The 21,790-nt window shown below is 40.7% G+C and overlaps 1 protein-coding gene across 1 annotated transcript in view; it reads right to left on the reverse strand.

The window, feature by feature from the left end:
* The window catches only part of sh2b3 (SH2B adaptor protein 3), a 59,836-nt gene extending 44,315 nt beyond the window's left edge, over positions 1 to 15,521 (reverse strand). The window contains exons 1-2 of the mRNA XM_066689697.1: positions 15,411 to 15,521; positions 4,293 to 5,219 (exon numbers count right to left, since the gene is read on the reverse strand). Coding sequence (XP_066545794.1) covers positions 4,293 to 5,192 — 900 coding nt within the window. The 5' untranslated portion in view covers positions 5,193 to 5,219; positions 15,411 to 15,521. The remainder of the gene's footprint in view (positions 1 to 4,292; positions 5,220 to 15,410) is intronic.
* Positions 15,522 to 21,790: the final 6,269 nt, after the last annotated feature.

A 21,790-nucleotide genomic window follows, 5' to 3' on the forward strand; every position in this document is an offset into this window, starting at 1 on the left:
TATTCATTACTGCACAGAGCAGAAGTCACAAAAACTAGAGGTGCCATTGCAAAAGTCAGCTTTTCGAAAAGAAACCACATTAAGTGTGATGAAATACACCGAGAAACAGGCAGGTACTATTTTGAGAAGTTCACCATGACTACTGGGCCAAACAAAGGCAAATTAGCCAGACTCACATTTCAAACAGAGACTACCAATTGGTTATGTACAATAAATAAATAAAGCATCCTTCTTGATTAAAAAAATGCTATCAATTAGATAATTTGATTATGACATCTTTATTTTAGCACATTTACATTTATAGTTAAACTCGTATACTGCCAGGGTAATAAACACGGTGCACTATTTTAGAGCAAATTTTCAAGGCAAATATCATGGAGGTGCTGTCAGGACTACAGCCTGTGTGTTTACACTAAGTGTGTGAGTTTAATTGATAACTTTAAATTGAAATGCAAAATGCAAACAATTTCCTGTTGCTGAAATTTTGAATTCACTTGTGCAAATGCAAATTAGATATTTCCACAACCAAAATTAAATACAACTGCAAATAAGTGACTTATACCAAACATATTGGGAATACATTACAAAAAAAAACATTTGTCTGATTAGTCTACAACTAACAATATAATTTTTTTGTATAAGCAGTAAAATGCAAAACTTAACTATTTGCACTTCAGCTGGTATTTGAAACATATCTGATTTTGTATTAAAAATAATGAGAAAGTATCATATTGGTAACAGTATTTTTTTTTAACACCACTAAAAAGATCAGAGGAAAGAATGATACTGGTATGTTTTTATGCACCATTTCCAGCGGCAAAGATGAAAAATACACAAATGTCTAAAAACAAGAACAAATATTGATGTTATATAAAATATAGATTATGTTCAAACAGGTTTAATTTCTCTCTTGCACTAGTGTCAAGTGTCATGCTCTGACCCATCTGAACTGCATAGAAATGTGTACGGTTGTCATTTGTTCTACGTTATTAATTTATTTGTATCAAAACGTATGAATATTGTGATGTTCACACGATGACTCTTTTCTCAATCGCAAAGAACTAGTAGTAACAGTGCTTATGAGTAAGTGGAAAGAGCAAAGCAGTAAGACTTCATCTCATTCTAGTGTATTAGGAGCTGACCATTCAAACAGGAGCATCTTCAGTTTTATTTATTTTCCAGCCTTGGTAATCTACAGTGAGGGAAAGAAGTATTTGATCCTCTGCTGGTTTTGTACGTTTGCCCACTGACAAAGAAATGATCAGTCTATAATTTTAATGGTAGGTGTATTTTAATAGTGAGAGATAGAATAACAACAAAAAAATCCAGAAAAACGCATTTCAAAAAAGTTATAAATTGATTTGCATGTTAATGAGTGAAATACGTATTTGACCCCTTCGACTTGGTGGCAAAACCCTTGTTGGCAATCACAGAGGTCAGACGTTTCTTGTAGTTGGCCACCAGGTTTACACACATCTCAGGAGGGATTTTGTCCCACTCCTCTTTGCAGATCCTCTCCAAGTCATTAAGGTTTCGAGGCTGACATTTGCCAACTCGAACCTTCAGCTCCCTCCACAGATTTTCTATGGGATTAAGGTCTGGAGACTGGCTAGGCCACTCCAGGACCTTAATGTGCTTCTTCTTGAGCCACTCCTTTGTTGCCTTGGCTGTGTGTTTTGGGTCATTGTCATGCTGGAATACCCATCCACGACCCATTTTCAATGCCCTGGCTGAGGGAAGGAGGTTCTCACCCAAGATTTGAAGGTACATGGCCCCGTCCATCATCCCTTTGATGCGGTGCAGTTGTCCTGTCCCCTTAGCAGAAAAACACCCCCAAAGCATAATGTTTCCACCTCCATGTTTGACGGTGGGGATGGTGTTCTTGCGGTCATAGGCAGCATTCCTCCTCCTCCAAACACGGCGAGTTAAGTTGATGCCAAAGAGCTCGATTTTGGTCTCATCTGACCACAACACTTTCACCCAGTTCTCCTCTGAATCATTCAGATGTTCATTGGCAAACTTCAGACGGGCCTGTACATGTGCTTTCTTGAGCAGTGGGACCTTGCGGGCACTGCAGGATTTCAGTCCTTCACGGCGTAGTGTGTTACCAATTGTTTTCTTGGTGACTATGGTCCCAGCTGCCTTGAGATCATTTTGTGTTTCTTCCATTTGCGAATAATCGCACCAACTGTTGTCACCTTCTCACCAAGCTGCTTGGCGATGGTCTTGTAGCCCATTCCAGCCTTGTGTAGGTCTACAATCTTGTCCCTGACATCCTTGGACAGCTCTTTGGTCTTGGCCATGGTGGAGAGTTTGGAATCTGATTGATTGATTGCTTCTGCGGACAGGTGTCTTTTATACAGATAACGAGCTGAGATTAGGAGCACTCCCTTTAAGAGAGTGCTCCTAATCTCAGCTCGTTACCTGTATAAAAGACACCTGGGAGCCAGAAATCTTGCTGATTGATAGGGGATCAAATACTACCATTACAATTCTAGACTGATCATTTCTTTGTCAGTGGGCAAACGTACAAAATCAGCAGGGGATCAAATACTTGTTTCCCTCACTGTATGTCCGTTTCTTAATTCAATCATAGAGATCCGTTGATGAATAACATTTAATACAGATTCCTTTTCATTAACAGGTACTCTTTAAAATGCATGCAGGTGAAAGCACCTGTTAAAGCATCTAGTCAGGGTGGCCTGTAGACACCCTTTTAAAAAGTGTTTTTATGCTGCTATTGTATGAACTGCACTGCTTGCATTCGGAGAATGGCGTCTTATAATGAAACTAATCGTACAAGTGTTTGTTTTAAGCAATGGACTAACATCTATTGTGTGGAGGAGTATTTGACATGCATGTAGTACAACGCAATATCTCGGCATGTTATCAGACCAGAAGCTCGCCCCTATATAAGACCACGGGAGGAGTTAACACCTCCTACAGCTCACACCACATATACAACAAACCCATTCAGTACTGTTAAGGGACTTCATGTACCTTCCCTCACTGCACCCAGCTGTAATCATAGGCCACAAACCCTTATTCAGTTTCATAGAACAAAACAGAATACCCTCCTTTAATTGAAACCAGAAGAGATGTTCATATGACTCAAAAACGATAACCTTGCAAAGGGTAACTTAAAAACAAAAGCATTCATTGAAGTCCGAGGCTAACAAGATCCACTGAGGATTCAACACCGGCCACCCAAAAACGTCCGTTCAAACATTCCTGTCTGTTAGGGCTCAAACGCAGATACTTACATACTTCTTTCAAAAAGGAAACTAAAATATATTTTTAGGCACACTGCTTATAACTTCTGATCCACTATGCCAGCTGGCATCTCACTCTCAAACCCAATCAAAAGTGAAAAAATATATTACGTTGCCACATATCACCAGCCCAGGCCCCACAGCACTAAAGCCAGGTAAAAGCGGTCAAACAGACTGATCCTAACTAGCTCAGCTGGTAAAGGCCCGTTGTTTAGACCATGTTAAGTCTTATGAACCGGATATTGCAAGTTTATATCTGGGTTTATATGACACTTCAACAGTGACCTAGAGCTCCCAAGGGCACTGTGCACAGCTGGCCCAGAGCCACCATGGTTGGTTGGGGATGAAGTCAGCAAGGATTTCCTCTGTTTATGTGGCCCTTACCAGCCCCTGGGGCTGTGTGTGCACCTGCAGCCCTGCATTGCTCTCTGAGCTGCTCCATGTCCCTTTCTTTAAGCTCTGTTGTGCTCACAGAGCTGGCCACGTTAAGAATAGCATATGGAATACCAGTGTTCTTTTTAGGGGACTCACATATGGGGACATCTTCTATCCTTGCACTAGATTAGCTGGGTCGTTTAGCAACAAGAGTTTTCTTTAAAGTCCGAGGCTAACAAGATCCACTGAGGTCCACTAGGATTAAACACCGGCAACCCTAACAATTGGCAATTCTGAACTGTTGTATAAATTTGGTGATTCCAATGTCAAAAGAGAAAGTGAATAATGGAATACATCCAGCATAAAAAAGACATTTCAGCATTAAAACAAGCTTATAAAATAACTGAGAACAGGGCCTAAATAAAGATAAAATAAATCAAATTTATAAACCGACAAAAATAAACTATAATGCAAAATTATTGATTTAACCTAATTTTGGTCATTGATTGTATGCCTCTCAGAATCTATGAGGATAGGTTTACATTAAAACTTTAATTAAAAGTACATCATTCAACTACAAAAAGCATACCGATTACAAGATCATGTTTTGTGCTGAAATATAAGATTAGAGTTGTGCTTTCATACCTTGGGTGGATCAAACAGCTCCAGCTGGTATTCCTCACTTCCCATTCCACGAGTCTTTCTCACGAGCAGCTTGCAGCGCTGCCAGCGGGGCTGCGTGTCCAAGATAGTGTCGTCCACCATGAGATATTTGAGATGGCCCTCCTTACAGCTCTCGTGAATACGCCCCCTGCCCAAGACACTCCGGGGACGAATTCTATTGGCCAACCGGTCAAACCAGCGCTGACTGGTGGGCATGGAGGCAGTGGCCTCCTCTGTGGCCCCAGAGGCCCCCCTGTCTCTCATGTCCCCTGACCCAGCAGCAGCCACCGACTCCAGGGACTCCCTCTTGAAGAGCCTGCGCACACTGTGCCGGATTTGGCTCATGGAAAAGTGAGTGGTGCTGGCGGCAGCGGAGGGAGACGGCGAGTGCCGTTCAGAGGTGGAGAGCGCACCATCTGAATCCTCCTCGCTGCTGCGGCTCCTGGGCAGCAGGCGGGGGGGGCAAGTAGTGTCAGTAGAGGCCTGGTGCACATTCCGTTCCTGCTCGCGGGGCACAGGCAGGGGCTCCGCTTTGGGGGCCAGGACCGCAATCACGGCTGGGTTGCCTTCGGAAAGTCGTCTGTTTGCAACCCGATAATCCTGCGCCCCGGAGAACGACGTGATTCTGTAGCGCGTGGTCATGGCCAGGCCCTCCCCCACAACCTCGTTGCGGAAATACTGCTGGAAGAGGTCAGTAAACTGCTTGGAGAAGTTCTCGGCCGCCAAGACGTCATGTTGAGGGTATTCGCTAGCAAACCGGCGGTACTGCTTGGCTAGCTCCCTGGCCGTCGAAATGGCATGCAACTCGCAGAACTCCTTCCAGCCCCTGGGCTGTGTAACGGAAGGTGAAGTAGTCCCTTGTTGAATAGTGTTGCCATTCATTGCAGTAACCAGCACCGCTGAGAATCACTGGAGCAGGGCGATAAAATAAGATCAATCAGGGCTTTAGAAGTACTTAATCAGAGCTAGATGGTATAAACGTACTCTAGGACTCTTGGGCCTGTATGTGAACTGAAAGAGGCAAATTTATCAACTTTACTCACTGTGTTATGCAAGCCAAGAGTGAAGAGCCTTGCAATGCATGTTTGCAATCGGTCTCTTTTCCTTCAAACAACATTGTATGGAATATGTAGCACAAAGCAGGTTTTGGGAGCTTTTTCATATAAAACTTTTTCAATGCTTTATTTTCACTTGCTGTGCAGAGACAGCTGATAACCATCTGGAATCACACCTAATTTTATTTTCCAGGACCCTCCAAACTGATTTAAATTGATTTGTGCCATTACTCAAAGTATGAAACATACTATGCATAATGAAAGAGCGCTTTCGTCAACAATGAGACGAAACGAACAAGACGCTTGCGTCGTGTAATGGCAAGTCAAGTTTCTAAAAAGCCTTCCCTTAACCCTGTACTGCAAAGATTCAGCAGCATACAGCACACTGCAAACACATGGAGGCAAAACCTTAACCGAATTCCTCCATTCAATTTCAGTGAGACAAACAACAGGCCTACAATTACCTAACAAGAAACAAGATGGATTCAGAATGACTACATACCTACAATAGTATGACTGAAGGAAGAAAATAAAAAACAGTGAACTGGATATCAAATATTCCTTTAAATGTCTAAAGCACAGTAGTATTCCTAATGTAGTTCAGCTTGTGACATAAGGAATATATCTGCAAGCTTTGTTTAGTCTGTAGAATAATTTTGATAAATACATTAACATATTACTACTTCCCTTAGTGGGTTACATTTGCCAAGCTTTGAACCAAATACAATAGATTGGCAAAAGAGGGAGTTAAACCTGAATATTGATCTAATGGGTACTAATGCTTAGCCTTGGACTATCAAAGAGTAATACAAGTAATAAACAATACAAACCTTAAGACGCAGAACTATTTTCAGAAAAAGCAATTCAGTTTGAAAACGGGATCTATTGACAGCTTGTCCCACCAGATGTGTTTCAGTTCTGTTAACCACTTTACAGTCATAGTCCACCTTGCGAAAATTAAATAAATAATTGTACAAGACTCTCTAGTCTTTGTTGCAGGGGATGAGTGCAAGATGTCTTACCCATCCACATTTTGATTAATTAATACATTCAATATTACCCACTGAATATTAAATATAGAAACAAATATAGAAATATATTAAATAAGTGCACTTCATCTTCCCAAAGGTTATTTAAACTGCAGAATAAGAAAGTTTCAGTGCAAACAACTATGGCTGGGAAGTGTTTCTGTATCCCTTCAGTAACATTTCACTGTACGTATCACACAGTGTTTAACTTTAACACTCGACAGGAAATTGAATCTAACTGGGTCTCTAGAAATCTCTAGAAGGGCCTTTTTTTAATGCTCATGTCAGCTGCTCTTCAATCTCTGAAAAAAACATTAGTGTTAAAGTCCTGGGAGAAATAAAAAGTAGAACAAAGTTTATATCTGGTGTAATGCTTAATAAATCTGAGGCAGTGAGGGGAATGTCCCTGCGAGACAAATGACAATTCGCCACTATAGTGTGGACAATAATTACCATAATCTATGCAGGAAGAGGTAAAAAAATTATTGTGAAACAGCTGTAATTAAGGGGATTTCTTTTCTTCTTTAACGAGTCTCTATTCGAAATGCTTTGTGAATGAAATGTGCTGTTCCTGTGAATGAAGAGAAGATTGAGGAAGTTTCGAACTAACTTATCAATGGATGCTGCTAAATTGTTGTTGGTACTCCCACACCGCCCTTACTGTGTCTCTGCTTGGCCTCAGAAAGGACAATCTGTGATGTGACCCATGTGCTCATTTTCTAATGCAGCTGCAATCTCAAAACACTATTGTTTTCATGCAGTTAACACCAGTAAGGAAAGTGCTTTGCACAGCCTGCTCTAATTTAAGTATTAATTATTATATCAATGCAGGCAATCTTGTTTGGTATTTAAGTTAGGTTATTTCCCTTTACCGATATTAATTCAGAGCAAAGACATATATGAACAGATACATATGATTCAGAAATAAAGAAACCAACAAAATAAAAACACTACTTAAACAATTAATTACAATTACCTGTAAAGTTGGAAATGGTAACCTACATCAACAGATAAGTCAGTGAGGGAAAAAAAAAACGAAGCAAAACAAAACGCAGTGCAGTGTGGACGTGCCCCTCCAGGAGTGTGTGACACTCGCACCCTTTGCTGGCCCCAAGCGTTCTGCGTCTATCAGTGTTTCCAGCCTCCGGATGACTCAGCATCCTTTGGCACCGTGCTCACTTCCTACCCTAGACGGCACACTGCCCTGGGCCTAGGGAATGGGCTGCTGGATTACACTGGTGCAGTCCCTCCGAGCAGCACTGCACACCATGGGACCACCAGCATGGCCCTGCTCCACGCGAGCAGCTGTCACTCCACCCCCCCAAACAGATCCTACTACCTGCAGAATTGAAGGATGTGTGTTGCCCCTCAAACGTCACAAGTCGTAGGCTCTTGTGGGTTTAAGATCACCCGAAAACAGCTGGTTAGGTGTTTTTAGATCAATATATTACAGACAGACAAACAAGTTTGGTCAACTTCACATCTCTAATTGACTTCCTTTGGGGAGCGGCTCTGGCGACACTAAGCTCCGACTCATGGTGCGCTCTTGATGGCCAGTAGTCTTTTTTGTTATACTACCTTTCTATCTTCCTTAATTGCCAGGCTGTGTAGGGGATGCTGAGGGTTGCTTTCAAATTAATTAAGTCCTATTAATGGTATATACACTGTGAGGGAAAACGGCCTTCTGTGGTGCATAAAACCAGTGCTCACTCTAATAAAGGGCTACGACCGAACTTTGACCTCAGTAATCTGAAACTCCAGGACTTTTTCGTTTGACTGCAGATGACCTGATGCGGAGAGAAACGTTTTGTGGGAGTTCACCACGAGTACGCTCCGAGACGTCAAGCACACTGACAGCCGCACAATTGACTAAAGCCACCCCAGCGGAACAATTTCCTGGCTTTAAGAACAAATAAAAGCACAGAAAACATTGGCACAGGAATGGCAAATAGCCCACATTCTCTGTAGTTTTGTAGCGCACAGAACAATGGGGCCACAGGGATCAGGCATGCACAGTACGCAAACAACAGGAGGATGAAGAGAGCAGATTTGTGTTAGAAAACAGGAGAGAAAGAAGTTGCCGAGTCAGGGGGCTGCTTAAGCTCCGGCTAAAGGCTTTATCCCAGGTCAGCACTCATAAGTGGGACTTGCCTCGACTCATGGGGAACTACATGGGGAGCAACATTGTCACCTATTATTTCCTAACAGAAAAATGTTTTTCATGGAATATTAAAGCAGTGCCACCTTTAACTAACATGATCCTTCCCCACCCTTTCCGTATGCATTGTCCCTCACACGTTTAAGTGGAAAACTCCCTCGTTTCACTAACCAATTGGGTTCAATATCCAACAGTTCCAATGCTGAAACTGAATGGTCATTTTTTAGAAGGGAGCAATTTTCCCTAAAGAGACCAAAGCAAGCAAAAATGGAGTGCGTGAAAAAGTGTACCACCACCTGGAAAAGAAACTCTCAAGGGCACTGTAAAAACTGGTACACTTGTGAGATATGAGGTATAGTCACTGGGACAGAGTGCACAGGTATGACCACATATAGTCAGGGAACAAGGAAGAGATTATATCTGGAAACATCTTGAAACTCACGGTGGAAGCTACCCTTATCTTTGCAGCATACATAGTGTTTTTCCTACTTATATTTTAGACTATTTGTATTTTCGAATGGGAACAAGATTATATCAATGAGTAAATACATCCTTGCCTGGTAGTTAAGCCCTGTGCCTAATGCAGATCAATTTGTCTTCCTGTTACTAGGATTTCTTCAACACAATCACTGACATGCATCATACCATAAAGACATTACAGACTCTTACATGTAGTCTTAAAAGCAGTGTGATTCATCTAGTTACTCAACTCATTCTCAAACAATCCTAGAAAGACAACCCCCTATTTACAGATAAGGACAATGCTTAGTTGGATTCATTCCTATCTTATGTCTAAGAAAACAAGTATTGCGAAGATGAGACTATTCTTCGCCAATGTGGTTAGTTAGTTCAGTCACGTTTGAAGCTGTGTCTATGTGAAGAAGGAGTTAAACCAACAGAACAGAGGAGTACAAAACAAGTAATGATTCATGGAGTCCGGGACCCTTTCCTACAGGTTCCTGCATGTCTGTTCCTAACTCTCCCATCTGCACCTGAAGAATGTATTCCTTGAAGAGTTCCTGAGATGGAGACGCTCACTCAACAATACAGGTTTCAGCACTGACTATTGACCGTGTACTCCATTAAATCTTTCTCCACCAGGCTGACACTAATGATAAGACACTCTAAAGGCAGGGCATATCTTCCACATGTTCAGGTCTTTTCTCAGTTGCTGATATAATTGTGTGTCAAACATCTACATCTCTGCAAGGCGTAGAGAGATTCTTCTACAGAGAAATGTTGCCTCCTGTTAAAAAACCTAATATGACAAGTATACATATACACTCACCTAAAGGATTATTAGGAACACCTGTTCAATTTCTCATTAATGCAATTATCTAACCAACCAATCACATGGCAGTTGCTTCAATGCATTTAGGGGTGTGGTCCTGGTCAAGACAATCTCTTGAACTCCAAACTGAATGTCCGAATGGGAAAGAAAGGTGATTTAAGCAATTTTGAGCGTGGCATGGTTGTTGGTGCCAGACGGGCCGGTCTGAGTATTTCACAATCTGCTCAGTTACTGGGATTTTCACGCACAACCATTTCTAGGGTTTATAAAGAATGGTGTGAAAAGGGAAAAACATCCAGTATGCGGCAGTCCTGTGGGCGAAAATGCCTTGTTGATGCTAGAGGTCAGAGGAGAATGGGCCGACTGATTCAAGCTGATAGAAGAGCAACTTTGACTGAAATAACCACTCGTTACAACCGAGGTATGCAGCAAAGCATTTGTGAAGCCACAACACGTACAACCTTGAGGCAGATGGGCTACAACAGCAGAAGACCCCACCGGGTACCACTCATCTCCACTACAAATAGGAAAAAGAGGCTACAATTTGCACAAGCTCACCAAAATTGGACAGTTGAAGACTGGAAAAATGTTGCCTGGTCTGATGAGTCTCGATTTCTGTTGAGACATTCAGATGTTAGAGTCAGAATTTGGCGTAAACAGAATGAGAACATGGATCCATCATGCCTTGTTACCACTGTGCAGGCTGGTGGTGATGGTGTAATGGTGTGGGGGATGTTTTCTTGGCACACTTTAGGCCCCTTAGTGCCAATTGGGCATCGTTTAAATGCCACGGCCTACCTGAGCATTGTTTCTGACCATGTCCATTCCTTTATGACCACCATGTACCCATCCTCTGATGGCTACTTCCAGCAGGATAATGCACCATGTCACAAAGGTCGAATCATTTCAAATTGGTTTCTTGAACATGACAATGAGTTCACTGTACTAAACTGGCCCCCACAGTCACCAGATCTCAACCCAATAGAGCATCTTTGGGATGTGGTGGAACAGGAGCTTCGTGCCCTGGATGTGCATCCCACAAATCTCCATCAACTGCAAGATGCTATCCTATCAATATGGGCCAACATTTCTAAAGAATGCTTTCAGCACCTTGTTGAATCAATGCCACGTAGAATTAAGGCAGTTCTGAAGGCGAAAGGGGGTCAAACACAGTATTAGTATGGTGTTCCTAATAATCCTTTTGGTGAGTGTAGTTTTATTATTTATACATTTTTTCCCAGTGGCAGAGATCAGATTTCAAGCTTATTTTGACGATTTTATTGAGTGGTACAATGAGTATTATGATTCTCAACATAATTGAACAGAAGTGTCAGTAGTCTGCATTAAAATAAATAAATAAAAGTGTCTGTGTTTGCTTGACCTTGCATGGTTAAAATCACAATCTTTGAGATTAAAAAAAAAAAAGCTACTATTTAGGTTTGTTACTGCAAGTAAAATATTTCAGGTATTTTAAATAATCCCCATTAGCATTTTAACATTACCCCCCGCTTGATTCCAAGTATGCAGAATGCTTAATAGGAGTACATTTTTCTATGCTCGTAAACTTCTATAGAAATTCTCATTTTGATATTGCTGACCTCAAAGTGTTTTTATAAAGGATGCCTGTGGGTAATGCTTACTTGTGTATAAAGCACAAGCGCTGTCTACAAAGACTCTTTATGAGAAAGCAAATGGTAATAAGTCTTTCAAGAAGAAATCAACCGAAACTAATCTTTTACATCTCAAACATGAAACTTCTACTACTTCGAAACAAGTCATTAAGAACAAAAGATTTTGTATTCTTCTAGTCAGTCTTATTTTCGTTTCAACAAATCTGACTGCTCATGATACAAATCCCATTCACCTACATAAAATAAAATTACAGATATCTGTGAAAGGCCGTACAACAGGATTTCAAAAGGTATACTGTGAGGAAGTCACGCTGGGTTGTGTTGCACTCACATGATCCACCCTCCCCCCGTCAGCAGTGAAATAAGCAAAACCAAGGTAGAGAACAGAAAACAGCAGAGCTGAAACCACACGTCTCAAGAGGGCCACACACGCCAGCCCTCACCTAACCTGCGAGAGCAATGGGGAAAGTGAGGAATGACGGTCCAAATCAGAAAGACAGGAACAGCTTAAAGGACAGCTATACTGCTTTTCAGATGTCTAGGCTGCTTTCAAATGCTTCAATTTAGAGGAGGCCGGGCTTGGCGGATACGACGATAAAATAGGCCCTCTCTCAATTGTCCACCTACTTTATGTAACATAAAAACCACTTCCCTGCATGAACAGGATTTGAAACAAGCACAGAGCAGCAATGCTTTTCTATCCACTAGATGCTTTTTAAGTATACAGTTACAATACACTGTTGATATCTGCTGACTGTCTCAATAGATTGATAAGTTGAGTTGATGGGGATCATGCAGTTTCTTTAAGCATGCCACCGTATCGTACAGATAGAGAGATTACATTCCAGAACCCTCAGCTGTATCTTCATAGCCCTGTATGCAACACTTTATGTAGTACAGCCTGACACAAAGAGAATGCATTATCTGTCAATGAGCAATCGAAGTTAAACCTTTAGATCTTGCTGAAATGCTGGGATTCCAGTGGACACACATGAGGCATTCCACACACTTCTGTTAGTTGTTTAGGGGAAGATTTGAAATTTCAGAAAACCATTTTAAATTAACATTAATTGTGACTTACTTTAATATGTGTAAAATACAGAAAATTTCAGTATTCTTATTTGAATCAAGGTTATGTGTTTTTTAATCCTATAACAATAATATATGAACCAACAAAGACCAATAGCTCCTCACCTTAAGGTTGGGAAGTGCTGTGAGATTTGCCCACTAAAGCAAAACTATATCCTCACGTCAATCTACTTTCAGTCATACTGCAAATAATTCACCTAAATCCTCAACAGGCAATATAGTGTTAGGTAAAGCGATCGTGCATATACACATTACTGCATATTAGCCTTCACCACGAAAATATGTTCATGAACATTGAATTTCAATTCACTCTTTAATAATAATAAGACCCAGAGTGCATTACTGGAACCAGAAAGGAAGTAGGCACAGGATTAACAAGGCTCCCTTTCAAATGGAGAGCGCAGCGTGTGCCGAGTAACTGACCAACTGCAGTTGTGGGATGCTGCTTTGGTTGGAGCTTTTGAGAAACGGAATAATTAAGATACCAAGATCGGTAAACTAGAGAGTCAGCTACAGCAGGCTAAAGAGGGTATTTAACCTCCTGTTTTTACACATTCTAGTCTGCAAGTACTCGGTGTATGATATAGATTGTAACCTACTACCCTCCCACAATACCTACAAAGGGGTGGGCTGCACATCTGCCTTGAAAAACAGAACCTTTAATGCCAAATCCCCCTCAAATGTGAGATACCAGGCACTATCACATTGCAATAAATCATTTATGCACTTAAAGCCAGTGCCATTAAGATTAAAAACCATCTTCTTACAAAGCCCTCCTAAAATGATGATCCAATCTTTCAATATTTTTTTTCCCCCCAATCTGTTCTGAAAATCAAGTTGACGTGCAGAGTGCATATGCGAAAACATCTGATCTGTTTCACTTCAGCTGCTGTTAGGTATCCAGCAAGCAGACCCTTTATGCAAGGCCCCAAATGAAGAAGAAAAAAAAGTGAAATGTTTTAATGTGCCCAGTTTCCATTTTATACAGAGCCATTAATGAGTCACCATTGGAGAAGAAAATATGTCAAATTGTTCCACAGCTTGATTATGTATATACTTGATATACATTATGGAAATAATTAAAAGTAATAAACCCAATATACAATGGAGCCATGAGTCTTGTATTGACTGATGCAAACAAGACATTTTTAGAAGCAAACAGGGTCTAAAGGTCCTATAAGACCACCCTAATTGGTTAGATGATACAACGTTTACATAAGACTGTGATGTAAGTCTGTCCCCTCTCTCAAACTACATATCTCCACACCACAAATGACAGCCGTGGAGTGGTAGATGGTATGGTTATGAAATGTGCACGTTGCGCAATGCTCACTCAAAATAAAATGATAAAACGGTCCAATCATTCAGATAAATTCATAGGAATTATCTGTATTATTCCTGATACAGTAGCACCCAACAACTAGTATGATATGTAAAGCACCTTCCTTCTAACTGAAGGCTTCTCCTCTTGGCTATTTCTGAAAAGCCGAAGTTTCTGTAAGGGACACAGGAGGGATTCAGAGATGTCTGTACAAATCCAAAGGGTTAAATCTCAATTGTTTTTTTTCCCTTTTCACTATCAATCCACTGGTGTTTGGCATGTTGGCCTATGTCATTTTCTCACGGCAGTAAAAAGAGAATGAAATATCCAATTCAAGTTTAATCTTTCAGTTAAGCACAAAACACGCAGATAGTTAAAGTTTCTCCAAACAAGCCATTTCTATTAAAAGAACTACAAAAGTTCAATGTTTCTTGTTGGGACTTAAAAAGTACAGCTGTGTTTTCATTTTAATTACAACCAGAACCATCCCAGCTTCATCTGAATTGAATCGTTGCTCCTGAGTGTGCTGGAAATACAAGCTTGCCGAGAAATGGGATATACATAAACTTGCACATTGAAATAAATTAATATCAATTGTCAATTGTTTCTAAAAACAAATATAGTAACAACAAATAAATGCAGTACAGCAATACTGATTTGTATAGAATTGATAGGTTAATTGGTTTAATGTTTATTGATTCCATTCAGTGGCTTCAAAGTTTAAACGCAGTGATAAAACTCAGCACAAAAATGTAACTTTGTATATATATATTTTTAAACCCCTAATAAAACAGAAAGCCATAACTGACTAGTGATAAGTTTGTTGTAACATTAACCAGCTCACTAAAATTTGCTATATTCTAGCAGTATACCAGTCAATTTCACATTCCCTTCAGTTTACCAGTTGAGTAAAGAAATAAAGAAATAAAGTTTCTGTCATAGCTGTCTATGTGCGCAGAATTAAATGCCCCAGACATTGAACTGGACAATAAACAAGCACGTCTGATGCACAACCCGTTACCATCTGAATATAGCTTTAAACAAACATGTCAAAACCCACAAGTCCTCAAAAAAGAGAGATTAAAATTAGGTTATTTTTATTACTATATATTTATAGGTGACGCATTTCCATACCCATATCGTTCCTGGTTATACTTTCGGGTATAATTGTATATTGCACAATGGAGGTATACTAGTAAAATTAAATGGTCCTTCAAGCACATGTGCAGCCGTCGACTTCCAACAAGTTTATACGCTTTTTCTATACTTTCCATCAGTTTTGTTTGTTTTCTTTAAATCAGAGAAATGCAAAGATACAAAATAGCATATTGTTTCAATTCGCCAATGACTGTGGAAGAAAACATCGCAACTGCACACGAGTCCTCTCAAAGGCAAATATTTCAAACTCCAACGCGTCTCCCTTTTAAACTGAAATAAAGACTGCAATAAAGTACGCCACAGCTTTGACGTGACCCTATTCTTTAAAAAAAAAAAAAAAAAAAAAAACACACAACTTTAATCCCTTACCTGCAAGAGTAGATGTATGTCTGTTTCTTTCTCATGTTGGGAGACATACAAACCTTTGCAAAGTTTCAGGAAGGAAACCAAGGCGCGGAAAAAAAAAAATGCTGAACTCTCATCATTTCCGCTGTCAAAAATGTGCCCCGGCTGAAACCAATTGAACATGTTTCTTAGAAAACAGCGAAGCAAAACTGCACGGTGTTGTCATTTCTCCGGTATCAGTTGTCACTTTGGTTTTTACTTTTTTCCCTTCGGTCGTTGTTTTCTTCTTAATTCCTCCAAGGGCACCCGAGACATATCTGTAGCGAAACCCAATGCTTCGGCAGCCGCTTTCGCCTCCTGTATCCTCGCACAGCGACTTTCCGCACCCCGCCGCGGCTCAGACAGACTTCAGCCGTGGACTCTGGAAATGAGAAACACGGTGAATTACTAGAAAGAGTAAGGCGTTTTTCTCTGAACTTGAATTGCGAGAAAGGAAACTCAAAAGTGCGCGAAGGTGACCCCTATCTGTACGACTCTGAAATCAAACGAAATGGGCTTCTTCTAGCAGCTGCGAAAACCTGAAACCAAGTGTTACATAGTATCCGAAAGGCCTTATTCAAATAGACCATCGCAAGGGACTCTTAAAAAGGTGAATAGTTCAGACATTGCATAGTGTAGAGAGGGTGGCAATACATGGAGCTGAGACACCAGTTTAATAGTGAAAGCAAAACCAGGCCTGGGGAAAGTGTTTACAATTAAAACTAATTAAAAGGCAGTCGGTAAAATAGTCAAACATAGTAGCTGTAGCTGTTTATTCGGCTCCAAAACAAGGTTGTAGGATTATTGGTAGTATACTACAAAGTGTGGAGTCAAAGATGCGCCTAATAAGTACTGCCCAGTGCAACTGCAGTTGATGAAGTGATTTTTAAATTACAAGAACGTCAGAAGCATGAACATTAAAAGCCCGCCACATAATGAACGTAAGCATGTGCTCTTCTGCCTCCTGTAACAACATGTAAGTGTTTTTGTCTTTCCTGTACATCAATGCAACTGACTGAACTTATTCAGATGCTATAGCTGGTCAGCTCAGCTTCCCTTAGGTCCACTGGCAAAAAAAAAAAAAAAATCAAATACAATTCAGGCCAATCATCAGAGTGATAATAAATTACTAATTCATAACATTCTAAACAATAAAATGCATCTTGACTTTTTTTGTATTGCTTTGATGTGTGTAGTTCATGTTATTTTCTTTTAATTAATGACATACCACTCCAGCTTCCCTATCCTGCCTTGCCACAATACAGGGGCGTTCATTTTTTACATTTTGCCATATAGTGCCACCTGTTGGTCTATGAACGCTACCATACCTAGCAGCTATCTGTTCTTTGCAGCAAAATACCACTTTTCTGTGAACTATAATACCATTTTATAGAGGTCATGTTATGTAACCCCTCATAATGTGTCCCTAAACAATTGTATATTTTTATTTATATAACCTAATGTGTTTATTTAGACATGTCTGGCAACTTACAATAATCAAAAGGGAAATTCACTGTGACTGTTAACCCTATAACTTCCTTTCTGGTCTTTGTTGTTTTTAAAAGCCGTTATATGGTTTCCCAGTTACCGTACCCATTTTGGTTTAGCTGGTAAAATTTGAAATGCTCCAGCTATGGCATTACATATGAGCACAAATTATAGTTCTGTACCAAGTAAATAAATATTAATTAAAAAAAAATAGAAATGAACATATTCAAGAAAAGATCATTCTTGTTCTGGGCAACATTACTGTTGTGTTTGCCAAGGTCAAATACCAACAGCTGGACACTCTTGAGGAAAAACTGGTTTCCAATTGCTCCAAAATGTCCAGGCCAGAATGAGAGTGTATGTAGCTTGAGAAATAGGACTGTGAAGGAGAACAGCAAATGGGCCTGCATTGTTAAACACTACCAGAGCTTCGTATAACGAATAGGAAAATACAGTGTTAAGAGTTAGCACCAATACTCAATGGAACAAAATGCTGTAAGGTAAGGGAGTGGAAAGTCTCTGTGCAGAGAGCCGCATACAGCGAAGTGTCAGACCACAAACTACAGCAGCGTAACATATTACTGGGTTCTGTGGTTTATAATTCTTTATTTGTAGAAGACTATGTGATATGTGATCATTTCGTGAAAAAACAACAACAGTACTTTTGATTTTCCACCTGATAACATTGCCGGGGAACACAATAATGAAATCACTGGGAGAGCAAGAGTTCATGAAATACTCATCTAATCTTTTTACTGTTCAAAATGTGTGGCCACAATTTAACGACAAATTTTGTTTTACAATAGGAAACTGTGCCCAAATGCACACAATGCTGATTCAGGTACTTATATGAAGAATTCAGTACTAATTTCATTTTGATAACATAAGTTGAAAGCTTTACAAAATGTATTATCATACAACACATTTAGAACTGTGATGTTTTATTAATAAATCTAAATGGTAAATAGAATTGTTATAACAGAGATAGAGAAATTATAATATTTAATTTTGTAAACACTAGCAACAAATGTATTTGATTGTTTTGTCCAGGTGTTAGTGTAATATTGACACAGAAAAAGCGTCAAGGACAACCAGAGAGAAACACAGTGCTTATATGCTAAAACTGAATTAAACCTCTCTGTTATAGACATTTTTATTATTTAAAACAAGTGAACCACCTCTGTAGGAAAGTCAAATAAAATTAATGATCATGATGAAACCTATACCACCTATGACTACATCACATTTGCATTGATTCTGAAAGTCAAGTAATGCCTGCTTTGAATCTAGCACAGTAGATAGATAGCTAGATAGATAGATAGACAGACGGATGTGTTTCATTCCAATATTGTGGGTGAAATTAAGCTTTTTCATCGGCGTGGAAGGAACGTGTAAGTGAACTCTATCATTTAGTCTCTTGGACAATTCAAATTTTGTCCAGGCCATGTGAAACAACATTCAGAACCAATTAAAATATAAATGGATTATACTACAATGACACTCAGTGGCCAAAGGGAATTATAATTGTCAATTTTTTTGTTTTTCCTATGAATTCTCTGCAGGTACATCATGTTTTTTGTTTTCAATACATAGGCTCACACCCTCCAAGAGGAGGGAATGCACACAGTGTAGAGATGTATCCTTCATTGGGGATAGACACACCCAGGTATTTGGTGCCTTCAGCTCCAGCTGGGTCCAGATGTAGAAGAGCAGACATTAACAAATATTGTGACCATGAATATGTGCCAGTTCAGTTCTGCTGCTATTTTCTTCCCCAGGTTTCCCATCACATCCAAATAGGCCACTTTAACCATCAAGGTGAGTTCAGTTCTCCATTAAGGTGCCTGTGATTCTCTGCCTTACACGGCTGTAACTATAGACGATTTCACGGCAAAGAGGAAAATATGTGTCTTAAGTTGTTATCCGTGAGCAGGGGTTGTAAGTCAAATATATATATATTGTGATCTATCATGCTGCAAGTACAGTTTCCAGGGCAGAACAAAGTGGAGGCAAACAGTTGAAAGAATTGCAACTTGTTTTATTGTGTATTTGTCTTTATTCATTGACAAAAGCTCGGGAACATTACAAAACTAAATAAAACTAAAAAAAACTGGTCAAAAGTTGCATCCAGTCTCTCCTCAAAACAAAAGGGGAAAATAAACACAAATAAAAACAAATCTCCAGGCCCTGAAATTCTCCTCTCTCACCAACCACCACCCACCTTTGGCAAACAAAAAAACCTACTTAAATGGTGGGGCTGGGGAAGAAACACACATATTGCATTGGCTGCAGGTGCCATGTAATTCTCCCCTGTTAGCCTACAGTGCAATTATTGCCTGATTAGGGCAGGCTGATTACAGGGTCGGTAATGATCCCTCCCATGATGTGGGCTGGGTCTGGTCAGCAATCTTCCAGCACCCAGTTGAGTTTTTGGAAACCAGCAGGGGCAAAACAGTATGATACCTCTGAATGGTTACCTGCCTTTAGAAGGCAGGACATACATCACGTGTTTGATTGTGTTGTTTACTCTTTATTGAAGGCAGGACATAGAAGAAGTAAATGACCAAATCAGACGTGTGATCTACATCCTAGAGGAATTATTTTAAAGTTAAAAACCCGGAGACAAAATAATACTGGAATTTGCAAACGTTATCCTAACAGGCGATCGGCTGTATTCTGGACTGCAGACAGAGGTCTTCCATGGCCAGATTAAACACTGTGAAAATTGAAATAACATACAAGGTTACATTAACATACAAGAAAATATGTGGTAACGGCCACAACGATAGGTTAATATCATAGTATGGTTGCCATGGGACACCTCACAGGGTCCACTTGCCTTGCACCAGTTCTGAAAAACTGACCACTTGTAGGCATATAGGGCTCTGACTGATTGTAACGTTTCCACCACTCTGTCTGCCAGTCCCATCACCTCTAGATGGCGCCTTGGGGTGCCACAGGAGTCCGCCTGGCTGAGCAAGTCTTTGGAGTCGCTGGCTGTCCATCTCCACGGAAACAGCACCCCCACACTGACACATGCAGACAGACCGATATTGGAGTGAGTTGTGCGGATACCTGGCGGGGGTATATCCCAGATAGCTCCCTGAGGAAGGGGGGTGTCCGCTTGTCTCACTCACCCCTGAGAGGAACAGACAAACAGACACAGCACAGTTAGCACACATACACAGTACCTTAACACTACAGTCAATATGCTGCAGTATTAAAAACTTAAGAGCACAGTGTATTAAATACACTATGAACAGCTGTCAACGCATTTTCAAACACTTTTCACCACCAGGGGCCGGTTGCATAAAACTATATTAGACTGGTCTTAATTTGACAGTTAGACTAGTCTATGAAAGTTAGTCAGTTGCATAAATATTAAGACTGACTAAGCCTGAAAAGTCAGCCTCCTCCCCCCCAGGCTAACTTGGAACTGAAGTCTATCTTTCAATTGAAAGTGCTGGCCTGAGTCTTCAGCGACAGTCACTGATGCTGACAGGCAGGCGGAGCCTCCCGCTGGCTCACACACCCCGTTGTCCCACACACAGCAATCCCCACAAACACAGAGGCTGCTCCCCACACACTTCAATATCCCACGGCAACCAAATTATTCATTTATCTGCATTACATTTCAATGACTAGCATAGATTTTCAGTTAATTGAGATCATCGCTGTTAGAAAAACATCCGCCAAGTTTTTTTTTCTTCAGGTGTCTTAAAATTCCCAGAATGCAAAAAGCAAAATTGACTAAGTAAAATAGACTAGTCTAAGGAAAGACGGGTTTTAAGGAAAGACGGGTTTTATGCAATGGTCTTAACTGAGTGTCTATCATTAGTAGGACTTATAATTATATTAAGACAAAGACTCTATGTTTATGAAACTGGCCCCTGGGGTCTCACCGGTTAGGAAGCTGTCCCAGCAGCCGCCCAGCGTGTCCTCCAGGGGATGAAAGCTGGGGTGGGGCACTCAGGGGTGTGGGGGCTGTAGGTAAGAGAGAGAAAAAGAGAGAGTGAGTAGCAGAGGGAAAGCAGCAATACTTGTTCTTGTGCTTGTCAGCTCAGTTCCAATGATGTCAGGACTACAGAGCCCAGATTGGAGCCAGCGCTGGTTGGACTATACAGTTAGGTCCATAAATATTTGGAGAGTGACACAATTGTCATCATTTTGGCTCTGTACGCCACCACAATGGATTTGAAAGGAAACAAGATGTGCTTTAAGTGTAGATTTTCATATTTAATTTGAGGGTAGTTACAATCTAAACGGTGAACGGTGTAGGAATTACTCCCATTCATATATGTGGTCCCCCCAATTTTAGGGGCTCAAAAGTAATTGGACAAACTAATATAATCATTCTGTGGAGTCAAAAAACAGATTACGGTCTTTGTAACTGCTGTAATGGTTTCTGTGAGCATCCATATTCTCAGGAGGGTTACCAGCTGCATGGTGCTGTGGGGGTACTGCCGGAGTTCTGCATACGGAAGGCGCAAGCCCGTTTGTGGTTCTCCAGGAAGAGACGGGCTCTCCGCAGGAACTGTCCCTCATCAGAAGTATCCAGTTCCTCCTGCTTTGGTCTCTCCTCCTGGCCAGCAGGGGGCTGCGTGTGCCTGGGGGGGTGCTGATCCCTGGCCTACGGACCCTCTTTCTGCTCCACATCACTGCAACAGCACAGCACAGTCACAGTGAGGAACAGCACGCACACTGATGCACAGCACACAACGTCCACCTTCTGCACAGGCAGTAGAGCTCAGATTGTTGGTATTATTGCTGAGGTCCTTAACCCTCAATATGAACGGTGTAGGAATTATATATGTATATGTGGTCCCCCCAATTTAGGGGCTCAAAAGTAATTGGACAAACTAACATAATCATTCCAT

This window comes from Amia ocellicauda, chromosome 17, assembly GCF_036373705.1.
Source record: "Amia ocellicauda isolate fAmiCal2 chromosome 17, fAmiCal2.hap1, whole genome shotgun sequence".
Lineage (NCBI taxonomy): Eukaryota > Metazoa > Chordata > Actinopteri > Amiiformes > Amiidae > Amia > Amia ocellicauda.